The sequence below is a fragment of the Gallus gallus genome, chromosome 5 (genome assembly GCF_016699485.2).
Source record: "Gallus gallus isolate bGalGal1 chromosome 5, bGalGal1.mat.broiler.GRCg7b, whole genome shotgun sequence".
NCBI lineage: Eukaryota > Metazoa > Chordata > Aves > Galliformes > Phasianidae > Gallus > Gallus gallus.
Genome location: NC_052536.1, coordinates 24481466 through 24500652, shown reverse-complemented (window position 1 = coordinate 24500652; position 19187 = coordinate 24481466). Strand labels below are relative to the sequence as shown.

The 19187-nt window shown below is 54.0% G+C and overlaps 2 protein-coding genes across 17 annotated transcripts in view; both read right to left on the bottom strand.

Moving 5' to 3' along the window:
• The window catches only part of MGA (MAX dimerization protein MGA), a 62570-nt gene extending 52760 nt beyond the window's left edge, over window positions 1-9810 (bottom strand). For 13 of the 14 annotated variants that reach the window (XM_025150862.3, XM_025150857.3, XM_025150861.3 and 10 more), the window contains exon 1: window positions 9518-9810. The gene's annotated coding sequence lies outside the window, so the exon portion shown is untranslated. Of the gene's footprint in view, window positions 1-2260; window positions 2347-9517 lie in introns of those variants that run through there. The other variant, XM_025150858.3, reaches the window with a different exon arrangement.
• Window positions 9811-16254: 6444 nt separating this feature from the next.
• Window positions 16255-19187, bottom strand: part of AXL (AXL receptor tyrosine kinase) — a 39275-nt gene continuing 36342 nt past the window's right edge. For all 3 annotated transcript variants that reach the window (XM_025150548.3, XM_025150549.3, NM_204627.3), the window contains exon 19: window positions 16255-18705. In XM_025150548.3, the coding sequence (XP_025006316.1) occupies window positions 18327-18705 (379 nt within the window). In that variant the 3' untranslated portion in view covers window positions 16255-18326. The remainder of the gene's footprint in view (window positions 18706-19187) is intronic.

The window sequence follows — 19187 nt, the reverse complement described above, 5'->3', positions numbered from 1 at the left end:
CAATGAAAAAGATAAGTCTGTGCAGTTGGGATTTCTTTGGGATCCCTTCCCTCCCCATTAACCCAAGTTTTTAGAAAAGTCTGTCCAAGACAGGGACAAAGAACAGAAGGGAGAAAAAAGTAGTTTGAATGGACAAGCTTGCCAACAAAGCAGACAATCCAGCCCCCCGCAAAAAAGGCAAAGCAGCCAAGATAAAATGGTAGAATGGAAAGCACCGGAGCAACTTTAGCTATCTATTTTCTAAATTATAGAAATAATCAAATCTAAGCAAGGAAACATCAGTACTGCTATGATTAGCCCAATCACTCTTTAAGGAACTAAAAAATTTCCTCCACCTCCATGCACATAATTCCAGTTTTCTGCATCCACCCCACAGGTGAGTATGTAACCAACTTCCTAAGAGGCAACAGTAAAAATGCCATTCTTTATACAGTTCATACATTTCTCATTGCGGAAGTTTAGAGTAAGCTTCTAGTAACTCACAAGAACACCATTCAGATGTTTGTATGTTAAACCCAATTATATATGGAACACCACATTCAAAAAGCCAGTCAACTTTTACAAGAAATGCATAGCTGGGGGGGAACCAGGAATATGAGATGAGGAATTGCCATCACCTGCAGCTACCTGTGCAGAGCAGCTGCCACGTGTCTGTGGGGCATAATTAAAAACTCAGAAGGTGGGCAACGTTCATCAATCCCATGAGGAACGTTCTTGACACCGAAGGAATACAAGAGATCTACTTCAACCCTTCCAACCTCGCAATTTAGAATTTCACGCATAAGATAAATTGAAGAGGAAAAAATGTTCTGCACAGGTTTTGGAAACTGTGAAGTTACAAGACGTGGCTGCCAGTTTTACTTGGAGGAAGAAACACTTCCCCACATAGGACTACTTAAGAGAGTCTAGAACACAGAAGGAAGAGTCGTTGCAAGAAGAATGTAATCGCACTCATAGCTGCATGCAACTTCCCACATGCTTACAGACTTCACATTACTGCAAAACTTCGCCAGCTTATTAAAGTAATTCTACATTTGATAAAAGATTCACAGGAAGGCTTTAAGCTTGCTTCAAGAACATGCCAGCCACGCATTTAGCCAAAATACAACACATACAAAAGGCTCCCGAGTCGCCGTTCCGTTTCGCAGTATCTAACAACACTGCCAGCTCTGGGGTATGCGGTGCTCCCAGTATCAGGTGTGTCTGGGATGTTTGTGGTTGCGGTGCCATTATGGGCAATTACAGCAGGGAAAAGCGATGTAACTTCAGTACCGGCACCACCTATTCCAAGCACAATTTCACACTCATTCCTACACTTGGTAACGGGGAGCTCCGTGTACTTGTGGAAGCCCCGGTTATACCCGGCTTCAGTTATTTTTCAGCCGTGCGCAGACCTGACATTTGAAAGCAGCCCTCTCATTGGCCAGCAAACCGAGCAAAAACATTGAAAGCGGCTTTAAAGCGTGCGGGAAGGCAAACATGCAAAACGCAAAACCTCGCTTACGAGACAACTCCCATGCGAACCAGCCGAGGCCGCCGCACGCAGCGCACCCGGGCAGGGCATTCCGCGCGCGCTTCTCGTGCCGCAGGCAGCAACGGGCGGCGGGCAGGCGGCGCGCGGCGGGACAAGGCACGGCACGGCACACTACGGCACGCTGCCGACGAGAGCGCCGCGCCGGCTCCAATGGCAGCGAGCACCGCACGCGCGGCGCTGCCGTTCAACGCCGCCCGCCCGAGCGTCCCGAGCGGAAGGCGGGCGCCCCGAGCGGGGCAGGTGCGGCGCGGCCGAGCACCCGCCGCTGCCGCCCCTCCTCCCCCGCGACGGACGGCCCCCGCCGGAAGCCCCGGCACAGGAGAGGCGGCCGCCGCCGGGAGCCGCCCGCGCCTTTCCGGGAAGCGGCCGCCCGCGCGGCGGCCCCAGCCGGGCACGGACGGCGGCGGGAGCGGGGCCCGCGAGGCGCCCGCGCCGCTCCTCAACGGCTCGGCGATGCGCGGACGAGGGCGGAGGGGGCGCGGTGCGGCGGGCGCTCCCGAGGCGGCGACTCCCCCGCGGCGGGGCGGCCCCGAAGCGGCGCCTCGCGTCACCGGCGGGAGCGGCCCGCGCCGCACGGCTCGGCCCGGGCGCCTCGTGGTGCGCCGGGTGTTAATTTTCGCAGTTGGGGCGGGAAGCGCGGGGGCGGGCAGGGCGCAGAGTAGGGGCGCGGCGCGGTGAGCGCGGGGCCCGGCCGACGGCGGCGGGCGGCCGCCGGGCGGTAGTTACCGTGCGGCGAGGCGCGGGCCCCCCCGCTCCCTTTCTCTTCACGCGGACCGTGTGTCCGCCAGCTGGGAACAACGTGCGTGCGCACCGTGCTGACGTCATCGCGCCGCAACGCGCGCACGCGCGCCGCCCGCTCACGCCCCCCTCCCTCCCTCCCGCCTGCCCGTCACGTGCCCGCGCCGGGCCCGGCCCCGCACCGCGCGGCGCCGCGCCACGAAGCTTCTAGAACGGGCGCGGGGTCGACGTCGCCCCGCACGCATCTCGGCGGCGCCCGCGGTCCCGGGCGCCTTCGAAGCCCCGCGCCGCCACGGCCCCGCCCCCGCCGCCTCCGCCCCGGGGCGCGGACGAAGCGCCCGCCCGCCCCGCTCCCCCCGCGGGCTGCCCGGCCCCGCCTCCGGCCACGGGAGGTGACGGCGGTGACGGCGCACCCCGGCCTTCGGGCGGCCGCAGCGGCAGCGCCGCCGCCTCCATCCCTCCGTGCTTCCCCGGGGGAACGCGAGCCCCCATCCCGCAGGACGGCACGCCCCGACGGCCCGCCGCGGCTCGCGGGAGCTGCGCGGAGGAGGTATTCCCGCAGGCGGGAGCGGCCCGCGGCCCCCTCCTCCTGCAGCAAAGCTCACGGCACCGCGAGCACCCCCAGACTTCAGGCAGCCCCCGGGAACCGTGCCAGGAGGGTCAGCGTGCTGCGGCACGTCGGCAAGCCTGGCAGAGAACGGAAGGAGGCTTAGCACAGCCTCGTCTGTCACAGTTTTCTTCCCTGCGTCTGGGCAAGCAGGGCTCAACACCAACCCCAGACCGGCAGTCCTTTGGATTGGGCGAGGAAAGCACATTTTCTAAGTCAGGTGCTTTGAGAATAAGCCCGTTTAAACAATTTCAAACATTCAGGGATTGCACATATAAATGGGGTATGGCCGAAGGCACGCACCTGTGTGAACCCCTCTATTCCTCCCCTGTCTGTCAGGATGGTTACTTGCATATCCTCTATGGAGGGACAGCTAACGGGAATGCCAGCCTCACATCAACCTTCAGCCTCCCGCAGCCCCAGCCGTGCTGTGGCTGTAGCTCCTGTAAGGACACCCTCAGTTACCCAACACAGCTGTGCCACTGCTGTCAGGATGCAGAAAATGGGTGCAAGGAGCCATGCTACAATGGCCTGAACCCCTACAGAGGTTTCTGGGCTCCAGAAGCTGACTGTGGGGGAGATCGCCCCAGAAGCCCGTAACTAAAGACCATACATTTCACAGCCACTTGAAAAACATGCATCAAAACACTTACATAGGTGCCTGTAGAGTATTCCTTTCTACTAGGAAAAAAAAAAAAAAGAAAGAAAGAGACTTTGTTTAAATACAAAATTCTGAAAGACAGCAAGAATTTCAGGCAGTGCTTCTGCTCCGCTTGCAGCAGTTCCTAACGGAGAGGCACAGAGGCAGGAGGGAGGCTTTCAGTGCTAACACCAGATATGGCTGGGCACGGAGCAGGGCGGGGACCGACACACCCCAAACACTGCCAACAGCACCACGTGGGAGCAGGGAGAGAAAAGAGGAGCGGAGGAGTTAGCTGCAAGGGACGTGGAAATCACAGAGCCAGTATTCTCTTGGTTCAGGGTCACGATCAGCCGTTCTCTGAAATGGCTTCACATGACGGCTCTCGTTCTGAAGTTTCTAAAATATGTCAGCATATGAAAAAGCCAAGGCTAACAGCCAAGTGCTCTTGTATTTCATAGAGCAAATGAGAATCGAGGGCAAGGAAGGAACCAAGAAAGCAATCCAGTCTAAGGGCAGTTACTGTAACTCAACTTGTAAACGTCTCAATGAACTGACTGGGTTAGGAATCCCGTAAGTATATTTGAATCCCAGCTGCTGTCACCAGTCCTCTCTAATGCTTTTCTCCTTCCTTTCTACAATCTCCCTACTATCCCATTTTCATCTCTCTGGATGTTCCTATCCTCCTGCCCTTCCTTCTCCACCGCAGTCTCACTCAGCAGTCTTCAGGCACCCTTCTGACAGCTGTGTGTAACCCCCAGCTGACTCCGCAATGACACGAAGCAGCAGCAGCCTCACACACCAGTGACCATTTTAGGTCAAACCACCTCAGGAGAGCAACACACAGAAGAGCACTATTGAACGCATACGTTGGTGGTGAAACCACCAAGCCATCTTCGCATTGTTTTATCACTGTAAACTCATGCAGTGATCCTTGCCTGGAACAGAAGTGGAACCTCCAGTTAATCAACAGAGCAAATTCACCTGTAAAAGCACAGGAGCTCTACTGCTCCCCACCAACATGAAGGAGCAGGTTCTGAGCAGTTTATAGCTGTCCAGGGACAGGAGCACTGCAGTAAAGCGCACCCCATTTTGACCAGTGAAAATTGCAGCTTTAAGGCCTCATTTGTGCTACACACCAACTGGTAGCATAGAGCATACTGGAGCACACTCACCATCTGAGTACTGTCCTTTGCAATCAGCAGAGTCACCTTACAGTAACTGGTCAGTGGTAAGGTCACATTTGAAACTCTGAAGTTCACTACCAAGTAGCACCCTCATCCACATATGCCTCTTTCAGACTCGTTTCCTGTTTTGCAGTACCTCAAAAGCATGAATTACAGTCTTCACAACTGTATTTCCCAACAGTATCAAGTAAACTGTACTTATCCTTTCAGTAATGCCTGCCAGCACAAAGTACCAACTCTAATGCTACATGTTACAGTAACAACGATACAGAACTTGCACCGACCAGCAGTCCACAGAGACTGCCAGCAGAGCTGTAGTGAAAACCTGAGCTTTTCAGCCACTCCTACACATAAGCTATCTCATAAAAGGGCTCTGTAACGGACCACCAGCCAGAGGGTCCACGCTTTGCTACGGATTCCTATCTGGGAGATCGACCAATCCTAAGCAGAATGTGTAACAGTTGCAAACCTGCATAATGTATAAAAGAGGTGTTGACTGCATTTGTCTTTTGTCAGCAATTACCTCTTCAAGTTTGAATATAAAGATCACAACCAGAGATGCAGTGTGAGACTTTTGTCCTATGGTATACTTTCATATACAGTACATGAAAGGCACTGCTGCTGGAGCATTACTCAAGCATGAAGGAGGCTTTCAGCTCTCAAATTCACTAGCTAGAAGTAACGGCAGCTGAAACTGGCTAAAACAACAGCCACCCAAACCAAATGCGACAGTGTAACACGCTCACAGTGGAAGGAAATCAGCAGTCCTAGCCCACAAGTTTGTTAGCACTAAGACCAGGCAGCGCTGACAATTGTATGAAGTCCCAAGGTATGGCCATAAAAAAGCTTTATAAAGACCTGGATGTCTAGTCATGCTGTAAGTAATAAGAAGTGTTGTGCAATATGTATGCTAGAAGGGTTAAAATAAAAAAAAACCCACTTTCTTTAGCTAATGTTCTGCCCCTTGGGAGAATGATTAACACCGTATCACACCACAAGAAAGTCTGTTAATTCTCAAACTCCAGGTGGATTTAACTGCCTACACCAAGATATCCAGTTCCACTTTCCATACCATTACGTGTCCTACTGGCCTCTAACTGCTTCTCCAGAAGGGTTTGGGTACGCCAGAGCCGAATGCTTGCTGTACACGCATTGCAGTACCTACAATGGCTTTGGACCCCCATGCTTAGGCAACAAATCCCAGTATTTTACACCATCTTATTTATAAAAGAAGTAGCATAAAATGTTCCCTTAGCTATAGTGAGATAATTTAATGTCAAGAAGGTTACAGGTATGATGGTAGAATTTAGCTTAAGCATGTGATTTAAAAAAGCAACCATTGAGAAAGTGTTACAGAGCACTGAAAAATAAATAAAAAGAAAAAAGAGCAAGAAGTCTGCTGCTCCACAGTCAGGTTGTCATGATGAAAACACACCACATAGAACTCACTACTCCCAGAGCAAATATGTATGACAGCTTTTAAGACATCAGACTTCAGGTCAGAACGTTACTTCATGCTAAAACCAAATGCACTTCTTAATATTCAGAGCCCTGAAGATTCCAGGGCGGTTGCTCAGTTGGCAACTGATGTCACCTACTCAGATTTCTGCAAGGCCTCTGACACAGTCCTCCACCACATTCTTATCTCTAAATTGGAGAGATACGGATTTGAAGGGTGGACAATTGAGTGGATAAGGAGTTGGTTGGAAGGTCACAGCCAGAGGGTTGCAGTCAGTGGCTCTGTGTCCAGTACTCTTTAACAACTCGATCAGTGATACAGGTGATGGGATTGAGTGCACACTCCACAAGTTTGCTGATGAGACCACGCTGAGCAGTGTGATCGATACAGCAGAAGGAAGGGATGCCACCCCGAGGGACCTCAATAAACTTGAAAGGTAGACCCTTATGAACATAGTGAGATTCAGCATAGCAAAGAGCAACATTTTGCACTTGGGTCAAGGTAATCTCAGATGTGCATAAAAACTGGGAGAACAACACCTTGAGAGTAGCACTGCTGATAAGGACTTAAGGGTCCTGGCTGATGAAAAACTCAACATAAGCCAGCAGTGTGCACCTGCAGATTGGAAGGTCAGTGGTGTCCCAGGCTCCACCAGAAGAGGGGTGGCCAGAAGGGCCGGGGAGGTGACTGTCCCCCTCTATTCTGCCTTTATGAAGCATCAGCTGGAGTACTGCATCCAGGTCCGGGGCCCTCAAACTGAAGAAAGATGTGGAGCTTTTGAATAGGGTCCAGAGGAAGGCCACAAAGATGATCAGAGGGTCGGAGCACCTCTCCTGTGAAGACAGGCTGAAGGAACTGAGCTTGTTCAGTCTGGAAAAGGCTGTGGGGGAGACCTCCCTGTGGCCTTACAGTATTTAAAGGGAGCTTATAAACATGAGAGAAATCAGCTTTTTACATGGGTAGATAGTGACAGGACAAGGGGGAATAGCTGTAAACTAAAGGAAGGGAGATTTACATTAGTTGTCAGGAGGAAGCTTTTTACTGAGAGAATGGTGAAGTGGTGGAACAGGCTGACCAGAGTGGTGGAGGATGCCCTGACCCTGGAGGTTTTCAAGGCCAGGCTGCATGGGGCCCTGAGTGATCTGATCTAGTAGTACTTGAGCCAGCAGCTGGCAACCCTGCCTGCAGCAGTGGGGTTGGAACTTGATGATCCTTGATGTCCCTTCCAACACAAGCCATTCTACAGTTCAGAAGGTGCTTCATAAACCATCAGCTGTGTCCCTGCAGAAAGCCTGGTTTCTATTCTGCAGGTAAACATTTTGGGAAGGATGGAAATACCCACTCCAACTCTCCTCCAGCAGTACTCTGCCATGCACATCACAACTTTCTGTCCTCCATAAACTCAGTGCTTTAACAGCATTAATGATACAATGCAAAGTGCACAATATTCATTCCTTCTCTCGTAAAGAATTATAACTTTCTGGTATATAAAGACATGTTCCCAAATACTGAAGGCAACAGAATGGAAATACACAACCCATTTATATGGAGTATGACACTGGTGAGAGGACTAGGAGAAAAGTCAGTGTTCACTGTAAGTCACTACGGTGCTCTACCTGCACAGGTATTTATGGCATGTTATTATTTCATTATTTAAAATAATGCACTTTCATTACTTTCCATACTCTATCAAGAAGTCATTGATACGCCAACTACTCATACATTCAATGATTGCTTTATTCTTTTCCATATACCGTTACTTCAACTACTGAAATTCAAAGAAGAAAACAACCTTTCTCCCATGCAACAATGGCCCTAATTAACATGCACAACTCCATTTTGATGGCCTTCAGTCCCTTTATGGACACATCATGAAGAACGTTTGTCACAAACATAAACCTTCAGTTGAGGATTTCTCAGCATTGTAGAAAAAATATGGCAAAGGAAGTCAGGAAAAGACCTAACTTTCAGGACCATCCTTCTCATTCAAGTGTTGCTACAGTCATCCACGGCTCTCATCCATCAAACTGTAAGTGCCACGGAAATCCTGTTCCCCTTCAAAGTTACGATATATGAGAATAGCACCCATTGAAGTACCAAGTGGCAGTAATGGGTTCCAGGTTTTTCTTTAAACCTATCTGCATTTCTGACTTACTGACATACGCTGCGGTCAGGCGGAACACACCATACCAGCAATAAGCACTGCGCTGCAACAGTCAGTAAATCAGTACAGCTGCACAACCACCACTATTTGTGTAACAGCAATTTGGGTCACAACCTTTGTTCTTCAGGGCTCCGGGTCACAGTGCCACGCAGGGCTGAGGGCAACGCACGATGCTGTGTGCTGACAGCGGGACAGCCAGAGTGCACCAGCTTTGAAATCTTCAGAAACGAGGCGAAAAGCTCAGACTACATTACTGGAAGCCTCTCCGTTCGGCAGGCTGAAGAAACACCCGCTAATCCTCACACCTACGAGCCGAGCTCACACTATCGTTTTTCAACTCGCTTTTAAACTTCCTATCAACAACGCCGCTATCCACCGAGAACCACAGAACCCGCCCCCTGCGCCGCGCCGCACCGCCCTTAGGGGAAAGCGCGGTGTTTGTTTACTCGGCGGCCCCGGGGAAGGCCGGAAGTAGAGCGGGACGGGGAGCGGGGGGTGGAGCGCTGCCCCGCCCGGCACCAACGGCCGCCGCACGCGACGTGCCCGGGCGCACGCGCGCCGCCGACCGCTCCGCGCGGCCGTTACGCCGCCAAGGGGCGGCGGGAGCGGCCGCGAAGCCCTACGGCCGCCACAACCCCTCCTCTCCTCGGCGATCCTCAGCGGCGCGCGGTCGGCAGATGGCAGGCGCGGCCCGCGGCCCGGCCCCGGGTGACGGGTAGCGCGGGCCACGCCCCCGCCGAGGGACGGTCCTTGGGAGCGCGATAGCCCCGGGAGGCGGCGGCTGCTCGGGGCCGGGCCTCCGCCGACCCTTTCCGGACGCGGAGCCGCGGTGCCGCTCGGGGCTTACGACCCGCCCTCCCCTCGTCACGTGACCGGCGGCCGCCGTCGCCCCTCCCCACCCCCACCGTCCGTCGGCTCCGGCCGCGACCCCGCAGGGAACGGCGCGGAAGGGGAGGGCCGGAGAGCGGCCCGAGCGCCGCCGCTCCCCTCCGCTGCCGCCCCGCGGCCCCTTCGCCTCAAACGCGGCCCTCACAGCCGAAGGGGAGCGAGCGCGCACGTGTGATTGGGCGGCCGCGCTCACGTGACGCGCACACCTCACGCCACCTCCTCGAATAAAACTTCAAAACTGGGAGAGGGACGGAGGGGGGGTCGCGCCCGGGCAGCGCCCCGCGGGCGGCCGGCTCCTACCTGCCTCCAGCCGCCGCTTCCAGGTGGCGCGGGGCGCCGACCGCCTGCCCGGCCCACGCACCCCGCTCGCAGCTCCTGAGGCCTTCGCCTGCCACGCGCACCCTCCCGCCGTCTTCATTGGCCGCGGCGGCCCATCACGTGGGCCGCTCCCGTTTTTCCTTCCTCTCGCTTTCCTCCCCGCTCCCCGGCGGTGGGGCCGCCCCCGCCAGGCGGGCGGCGGCTCGGCGCGGCGCTGCCGTCCTCCGGGCGGGGGGAGAGCGCGGCCGGCGGCGACCGCGGCAAAGCAGCTTCGCGACGCCCGCCGGCAGCGCGCCGCCGATTGGTCGGCGCCGCCCGCCGACGCGCTTCCGCTTTGCCCTCCGCCGGGACACGCCCTTCCCGCCCTTCCCCCGCCCTCGCGCGAGGGAAACACGCTGCTCCCGCGTGGGGAGCCGTTGGCGGGCGGCGCGCGAGGGGCCGGCCGCGCAGGCGCGGGGGGGGGCTCGGACGCGCGGGGGGGCAAGCGCTGCCCCGCGTGCCCGCGCGCCCCCCCCCGCGGCCGCGGCGGTCCGTCAAAGTGCCGGAGGATCGAGTGTATAAAATGGCGGCCGAATGATTCCCTCAGGGCTCTCCTCGTCCCTCCCCTTGCTCGCCCAGCCTGAAGGGACGGCAGTCACTCGGAGCGCAGGGAGATCGGGCGCGTGCCTTCGGAAAGCGGTCGTGGTGTAAAAACAGTTACGTTGCAGCGCCAATAACCGCATTGAACAGCAGCCGCCGCCCTTACGCTTCGATTATGCTGTTAAAGTGCTTGAATTGAGCGTTTAAAGTCTACAAAATGTCAGCGTGAAGGATGCGGCTTCCTGTGCACCGAGTGAGTCAGGAGCACACGGAGAATATCATGTGTGAATGCTTAATGAAATCAGCCTTACGCACACGGGAGCCAGATTAAGATGGCTGAGATAATTGTGAAGGTGGCACTTCCTGGCTTCACTGTGCTGGTGATGCATCCCAAACAAAGGCTTCCTTATCTAAAGGCGCGTCTGTGGTGGCTGCTTTCCCACAGTGCCCAGTGTTACTTCTGCTGGGCGAAGTTACTTTTATTGGCCGTGCCTGTGGCAGGCATCACCTCCGTGTCAGCCTGCGTGTTGCTAATGTATCGTAGAATCTCAGAACATACCCCTCACCAGAGCTGCACGCTGTGATGTGCTGTGAGGAATAAAGCTTTATTTCCAAAGCCAAGGGTCCACCGCTGGCTCTGAAAAGATAAGGTTGGCAGTTATGTGCTGCCCAGTTTTTCTTAAGTATTCCCACAAGGTTAAACAGCGGGCGACGAGGAAAGCTTGTCCCTACCTGCTGGGCTTCAGAGAGCTAGGAAAGCCCCCCAGCTGCCCGGTGGAGCCCCCTCCCCCTGCAGCCTCCCCCCATGGCTTTCTGGCTGGGCGCCACGGTTCCACGTGAAGCCCACACGAGTCGAGCTGCTGGCTGCAGCATCTCCACACACTTTGATCCTGGCACGGTGGTGCTTATTTGGGGCAGAACCTGGGAATGTGTCCGCAGTGAGCCTTCTCCAGCTGGCCCTCTGCTGGGGCTGGTTCTCCGGGGACAGGGGCTGGGATCTCCCCCGGGGCCACACCCACGGGCATCAGCCAGCACCCCGTCTGCATTAACCACTGCAGCATAGGCCTCCCCAGCTGCAACACGTCTTGCCAAGCCCACTGTATTTCCAGTACATTTTCCGCAGCCTAACTAATCCTTCCCTGCCCAAATGCGGTAAAAAAAAAAGCCAACAAAACACACTCCCAGGAGCTGGTGTTGTCCTTTTGTTGGGCTCATGAGTGGCTGTGAGAGTAAGGGGTTAAACCTTCCTCCCACTGCCCAGACTGCAAAGGGGGGGGGGGGGGGGGGGGGGTGCTTGCAAAGCAGCTCCCTGAGGGCAGTTTGTTATCGCGACAGAATAAATGTAAGACCTTTTAATAAATGGGGGGTGGGAACACAAACATTTTCTGAAATACACTCGTGAGGACGTTTCCTGATTTTCCGAGGGTCCCTGCCCTAGCTCATCCCCCTTGACTGGTGCTTGTCTCCCCACATGCAGGTGGTTGCAGGTCCCAAATGCATGTGTGCACAGAGTGGACACGTGGGGGATCCGAGCTGGGTCTGTGTGCTGCTGCTGCCTGACAGACCGAAGAGACGGGAGCTGCACGCAGAGCTGGCTGAAAGCGCTGGCAACAAAGCACTTTCCCTGCATCCATAAGCCCCTGCACCAAAGTAGCTGCTGCTGCTGCAGAGGCAACTTGTTGGAGTGCTCCTGGCTGCCGCTCTGCACGCACCCCGGCAGCTGGCTGCTTCCCACAATTATTTCCTTTCAAACTGGAAATGCTGACGATTCCTCAGATATGTGAACTCTGTAGTTCTCATGCAGCTGCATCCTCACTTAAAGAATCTCTAATCGACGTTAAGGATCTAAATGGTGCTAAAAGACAAACTACATCCGTGCCCTGCAGCTTCCCCACCTGCCAGCACGGGAAGGCGGAGGCAGGCAGCAGGCGGGGCTCGGGCCAGCGCTCTGCCCCCACCCCAGCCCTGAGGCACTCGCTCAAAGCCTCTGCTTGCATTTCACCAAGATGCACTCAGAGTGGCTACCAAGGGGCTGGGTGCCAGAGGCAACTCTGCTGCTCTCCCTGTCTCATGCTGTGGGCCTCGCAGGGCAACCCCCAACTGCACACCCAGAAATCTCTTCAGATTTTGCACTCCAAACGTCTGCGCAAAGCAAAATGACGTCTTTGGGGTCACATTCTCATTTTGGTTGCTTCCTATAGAGTTGCAAAACCGATCTAACTGAGCAGAAGTTCACAGCATCCTCCCTGCAAACAGAAGTTGGGTTGGGAAGAAAACTGATGTTTTCTGTGGGTTCATCCACGCTGTCGCGCTTTGTCTAGTGGTTGGCGACCCACGTAGCAAGGGGGTTGAAACTACATGATCATTATGGTCCTTTTCAACCCAGGCCATTGTATGATTCTATGAGTATGTGGTAAAAACAAGGCAGCACTGTCCTTCCAGCTGTGTTAGCAGCTCCAGGAGCAGAACACCCGGGAGGAGCCGGGCCGTACCTTGCCCTGCTGTGCATGAGGATGAAACCTTGTCGTCTTTAGGATTTTACCCACATTTTGCTAACGGTGAGCTAAGGACACCTTGTAATTTTCAGAGTTCATTCTGAGTGACAGCCTATTGTCTGCACCACTTGTAAGACCTTTACTTAAAAAAGAAATCCACTGTTTCTTTCTAACGAAATTTCGGAGCCTTCCTGGAACAAAGGCAAGCACAGATTTTCTACAGTTACAGATTTCTGATGCCAGTAAGAATTTGTCTAGAAACAGGGAAGCTGTAAAACATGATTTTGAGCTCTTGCCAACTTCGGTCAGGCATCATCCCATGGGCATCCGCAGGGAGCTGCTCATCGCCCCTGCTGAGGGACTGGCACAGAGGCTCAGTGGTGCTCAGCAGCACTCCAACACAAGCACCAGCAGGGAAAAGGATCCCAGCCAGCCCAGGAAGCCGTCTTCCTCCAGGGGCAAGGCCAGGTGGGCTCGCAGGCTGCAGGCTACGCGCTGCGTCACAGCAGGGAACCGGCCTGCGGTGGGTGAGCTGTGCTCTGCTGACACAGTGACTGCCAAATGCAAGAGCTAAATCCCCTGATAAAGCTCCCGTGGGCCAGCCGTTGTTTGCAGTCCCGGTGCTGCAGCCCTGCAGTTATATGGGACTCATCAGGCTGGGAACGTTTCCCTGAGTGTATTAAGAGAGAAAATGGAGAAAATCAAGCTAGGCTATTTTCTGCTATAAATAGGTCCGGCTCTTCTCGTTTGAATTTTTGCCTGATTATGCCTGCAGAAAAAGCTGGCCCTTTGACAGGGCAGCGACCCTGAGCAATGCAGGCGGTTTGCCCGCTGGACTCCACTTATAAGCAGAAAATGCAGACACCCTTTCGAGCAGTGAGGCGGGTCGCTGCCCCACGTACCGCCCGGTGCAGCAGCCTCGATGAGGTGGCACTGGCGCAGCTGTGAGCATCGGCAGACGGGCTGGCGTCAATCAGGGGGTGAGCAGTTACCGGCTGCTAGCTCTGCCTGAGATTTCCACCCCCGCAGCAGCGCCAGTGCAGACGCGTGCCCGCGCTTCAGCCTCTTGCGTGCAGCCTCTGCCGTCTTTCGCCTCACCATCCGCAGCCCCGGGATCCCAAACTGCAGCAGGGGGGAGTAAGCAAATACAAAGGGATGGTCTTAAGCTGCCCCAGCTGCTCCGGTCAGTGTAAATGCTGCTCTGAGCCGGGATGCCGGGATTTGACACTGTTGGTATCGGCAGCTCGGCAACCGCATCACATCCTGCCCCGTCCCTTTTGTAGTGGCCCCCAGGTCTGCATCTTCCATTACCTGTGGAGCCCTGGTCCAGGGTGACGGGCACCGAAGGGCTGTTACAGCTCAGCCCGCATGCCTGCAAAACCCTCCCACTTCTCCTTAGGTACCTTCGTGCAAGAGGAGGAATAAGGCAGACAGATAACCCTGGGAAATGTATTAATTAGGCCCGATGTTGATGGCGGCATGCTGGCATACTTTGTTTAGCAATTTGAGCCTTCGTGGGTTTTATAGCTTGTTTCGGTGCAGTTTATTAAAGGGAAAGAAGCAGAGGCAGCAGCAAGTGACCGGGGCCCCCTGCTCCAGGCTGGCAGCACACAGGCAGCAGCGGCTGCAGCAGCAGCACACACCAGCTGCCGGCAGTGCACTCCCACGCAGCTCGGGTAACGACAGGGTAGCAGCCAGGATCATTGTCATACGGATTAGCTGGGAGAGCAGTGAGCTCCCCAATTTGCCGTGCTAATGGCCGTGGGCAGAGCGCTGCTCTCACCTGCTCCGCAGTTTCTCTCTGCTCCCACTCTTTGTCACCTTCACTGACGTGTGTTCTCCAGCAGGTCGTGCAGTATCTTACATTCACAACCACATCGCGTCTGCATGCAAACCCTCCTTCCTCTCCACAAAGTCCCATCCCCTCACACAGCATGCTGCCAAAACGCAGCTCCTATAAAGACTTTCTGGAAGCTCATCTAGTCCCATTAAATCCCTACTGAACACATCAAAGCTTAAATCAACAAGTGCAACCCACTGCCCCGGGTCAGATGTATCTTCCAGCTCGATTTTAGCCCCGAAAAGAAACTGGAGGAAACTGGATCTGGACGGTCTCAGCCAAGGAGCTGGCACTACCCAGCCCCTTGTTTCAGCTCTGTTGTCAGCACAGCCAAAAGATTTTACATTTCCCCAGCCTGCCCTCATGTAGGAACACATTGGTTTGGCATGCCTGAAGCCGGAGAGCCCCCAGGGCAGTCAGTTGTCCTGGCTTTGCCACAAGACTTCAGGACAGTGACTGGCATCTGATTCACACTGACGCCGAGTTCCTCATCTGTGACGGAGCCCACGCGACCGAAGCCCACGTCTGTCGGTGTTCCTGGACCAAGTGATCGATTTCCACTCGGTTTCCCATGGTAACAAGGCTTCCTGATTGCCGCCTGCACCTGCTGTCCCTCACAGCTTTTGTATCCTGGGCCGGGAGGGACCTGTAAGGATGACTGAGTCCAGCTCCTGGCTGCACCTGGGAGTACCCGAAATTCCAAGCAAACTGAGAGCTGGGCTTCCTCAGCTCCAAAGTAACCTCTATAGAAATTTCTGCTTGAAAAAAAGTGGGAATTGGCAAAAGCTGGCAGCTAAGCATTAGAGAATGAATACTGGCAGCAAAATGCAGTGTAAATTGGGAACAAATACACATGCCAGTGTGTATTTTCTCTGTTCTGCAAGGCACAATCTCTTACTCAAAATTCACTGTACTTGACTCCAGTGAGTGTTTTAACTGAGTAAAGCCTGCAAGGCCCCCTTCCCCACACAGGCCAAGAAGGGGGTGCAGGCACGAGGGCAGTCATGCATCTCTCTTTGTGCATTAATACAGCCAAAAAGGAGGTGATCACGGAGGAAATGCTGGGCTTTTTAAGAAACCGGTATGGCACGACACTGCCTGCATCAGAACTCCTGGCACAGAGCAGCGCCGCATCCTCCAGTGCCATCTTACTATTTCCTCCCTCCTCTTCCCACAGTGACTCTCCCTCCCTCTGCTGCTGCCTGTGTACCTGATCCGACCAGGCTGTGCGCAAAAGGATTCAATCATCCTTTGAAGCAGATCCAAAGGATGGCACTGAGCACCGGAACCTCACAATGCTAACCAAGTCAGCCGCTCCGTGCTTCGGAAGTTGTTCTCCCTGCATGGCAGATGGGGGTGAGCGCTCCCTCCCACTGCTCGCTATCGCTCATCGTCCTGGTGTGAGTGTACAGGCAGAGGCCGTGCACTGTGCTGCCGGCTGATGAATAATAAACGTGTGATGTGCGTCTCTTCTTGCCGGCGAGCTGAAAACCCAAGGGCTCCTCTATGTTGCACCAGGAACATTTGACTCAGCAGCAGAGTTCCAACCACCGCCTCCAAGGCTGTCCTCCTCAGGGAGTGCTGTCAGTGGGGGGCAGGGAGAAGGATTGGGTGCAGAGGCTGCAGGCACCGAGGTGGGATGCGGCACTGCAGCGTGCTCCCTGCCTCCAAGGAGGTCGCTGAAGGCTTTCGGCTGGGGCTGAGGCTCTGTGGGAGACGCGCCCATGTTACCAATGTGCCCACCCAGCAAGGAAGATCCGTTCAGAGCATCTTCACAAACTCTGCCGCAGATAACAGGCTGGGACTCAGACACAGTACATGTTTTATTATTTAAAAAAATGCATAAAAACTATGACATGCTTCCCAAAGTTAGAGTCTCTATGTACATCTGCGCTTCCCAGGCAGTTACAGGGAGCACAGCCTTCTGCCCTCACTGCCAATGTGTGCACCGCACACGTTTCTGCTAACCTTCGTTAGCTGTTATTTTCTCACCTGCATTGACAGCGATCCAGCTAAATGATGGAAAAAAACCCGTACTGCCTGGGGTGTAATGTTTTGCAGTTTGTGACCAAGAAACCATACTGGGCTTCCAGCTGTAGGGCAGCGTTGGGTAGTAGGAAATCTTACAGAAAGGACCCATGCCCAAGCCCCAGGCTGAACTTTCCCTTCCGCAGGAAGGTGCTCTCAGCAAGGGATGAAACTGGACCCAAATTTTGCAGTGAGCCCCTCACCCGGCAACAGCCAAGAACGGGGCATCGAATGGTAGGGTGTCCTGATACTGAGCCTGCAGTCTAACTTGGCTCATTGGTTCCACCTTCGCCAACCTGGCAAGCGACGACGTTGGTGGTATTTGTGTCTGAGGAAAAGCAGTGTGGAATCCTAAGTCCTGTGGTACTGCTGAGTTTTCAGCACGCTGAAAATAAAACAAATGAAGATCTAGCAAATATTTAGGATAACTAGAGTAAGATGTAGCTGCACTTCCTTGCTGGGAAACACTGCACAAAACAAATGCTGATTTTACATTAAAATATTAAATTATTAAAAACCACAAAAGCGCTTGCAGTTACAGTGAGTCAGACATGCTGATTGGAAAACAAAACCCAAAGAGCAAAACCATCAATTTTGCCCTGCGTGGAAGGCTGCGGTGATACGGGTCTATGATCTGATGTGGCTTTTACAGTGTGCCAGAAGACCTCCTAAATAAGACGGCCAGTGGTTCTCAAGCTTTTTCGTGATAAGGATTCTCTCTTTAGAAAGAGATTTCCCGGTTGGTCCCTTCCCCCCATCTCACACATACCTCCCCCAAACTGACTTCAGACCTTCACCACAGCAGCTACAGCACTGGATTGTTTGAAAAAGTCAGAGGATGGTTAAAAAGAGAAAGATTAAAGGAATCCTACTTTCAAGCAAATGCTGAATCCTGCTCCTGCTGAAAGTGATGCGTGTCCGCCATTCTCTATCTAAGCAGTCTCCTTCCTCTCCTGGAGGGCAGCATTTTGCATTAATTAGCACTGCTTCCCCACACTGCCAGCAAGTCCTCTCTACACAGTTTCCTCTCAATTCCTTTGAAGTTAGATTCTGCCCTCACCCATGCCAGCTGCTCTCCCTCCCTTCCCATTTGAAGGCCAACTGCAAGGTTGGTCAGGGCTAAACCGGCACCAAACAGAAAGAAAAACACATAAAAGAGGCATGTGGGGCAGAGAGGGATGCTCCATTTTCTTTTTTTTTTCCTAATTTCATTGCTCACTGCAAGTCTGAGTACCTTAAAAGAGCCCTGGGTAGAGGGAGCAGCGAGCATTACTGCATGAAATGTGCCAGATGTTCAATGTCGGGTGAATGCAGATCTGCAGATCGTAGTTTGAGAACCACTGAGGTAGGCAAGACGTCTAGGCAGCACTGCTGAGTGAACACAAGAGGAACTTCCCCCGGTGTCCTGATGACGGTGTAAATACCCACTAGTGTTTTCAGAGGTACCAGTCCCGAAGTCACGCAGCCAAGATCAAAGACAACATCTACACGAGAGCGAGCACTGACCGAACAGAAGGTGCGTTCAGCTCTGCTCCAGCTGCCAGTGAGAAAGACCAGAGCAGAGGCTCTGACTGCCCACCTTGGCTTTGACCTTCTTTCTGCGGGATGTGAACAGCCTGCCACCCTACCGCCTCCCTCCCCAAATCCAAGGGCATGTCAGGGCTGCGGTCCATCCAAGCTGTCCGCAACTGCAGCCCATACAGAAATGAAAGCTGCCAAAGCTGCCCAAGAGCTCCAGCCTGTGCTGTTTAAAGCCACTCCAGATCCGGCATCGAAGACTCAGGCGACACGGCACTGTGGCTGCACACATCCCGTCCCAGGGAAGCAGAGTGTCACTGCTATGTACAGACTAACAACTTTTCTCTCCTTCTGTCTCCAGCTCATACAGAAGGCTTTTGTTCTCCCCTTCCTGCCCTTCTGGATGCCTTTCACCCTCGACATCATCTCCAAGGCACAAGGGGCTCATGATGTAGCGATAGTCACTCGTGATGGCAGCAGCTGCTGCCCCAGCAATGGTCTCATCACCGTCCGTGTTTCCAAAAGAGGTGTGCACGGCAGGGTCACTGACAGATGACTCTTTGTCCTTCCCAATGTTGACATAGAGAGGGTCTTGGCTTAAGGAGAGTGTGGACATCCTCCCCCGAATCATTTCCAGCTGGGACCGGAGCACTCCAAAGCTTGGGCGTAGCTTGGGCTCAGGATGCCAACATCTGCACATGAGATCGTAGCTGCAACACAGAAGAAGAGCACTGAGACACCACGCAGCCAGCCCTGCACATCCCAGCAGCAACTCTGTGCAGCGCAGCACAGGCATCAAATGAGGGGACCCTTGCAGAGGTGAGCAGAGCCAGCTCTTCATGAGCTGTCGGAAGGCTCCATCCCACCTCTGTAATGCTGGAGCTTGTGCAGTTCTTCACCACTTCAAGGGTGCCTTGGAAAAGAACTGCTACCTTAAGGCCTCCAAAACCCCTAACGCAGGACATGGGTGAGTAGGCTCTGACCTCCACCAGGACACTGGCTTCACTCAGCAGAGAAAACAGAGGATGGCAAGAATTCTAGCTTTGGTGTGTGATTATTTGCATAAAATTTGCACAGAAGTTTAATTTTTATTAATGAGATTGGGTATGTCCCTGGGGTACTGCAAACATTTAGAGAGGCATTTATTTTTGCAGTCACAATTAACAAACACAGAAACTTTTCCAAAATGCAT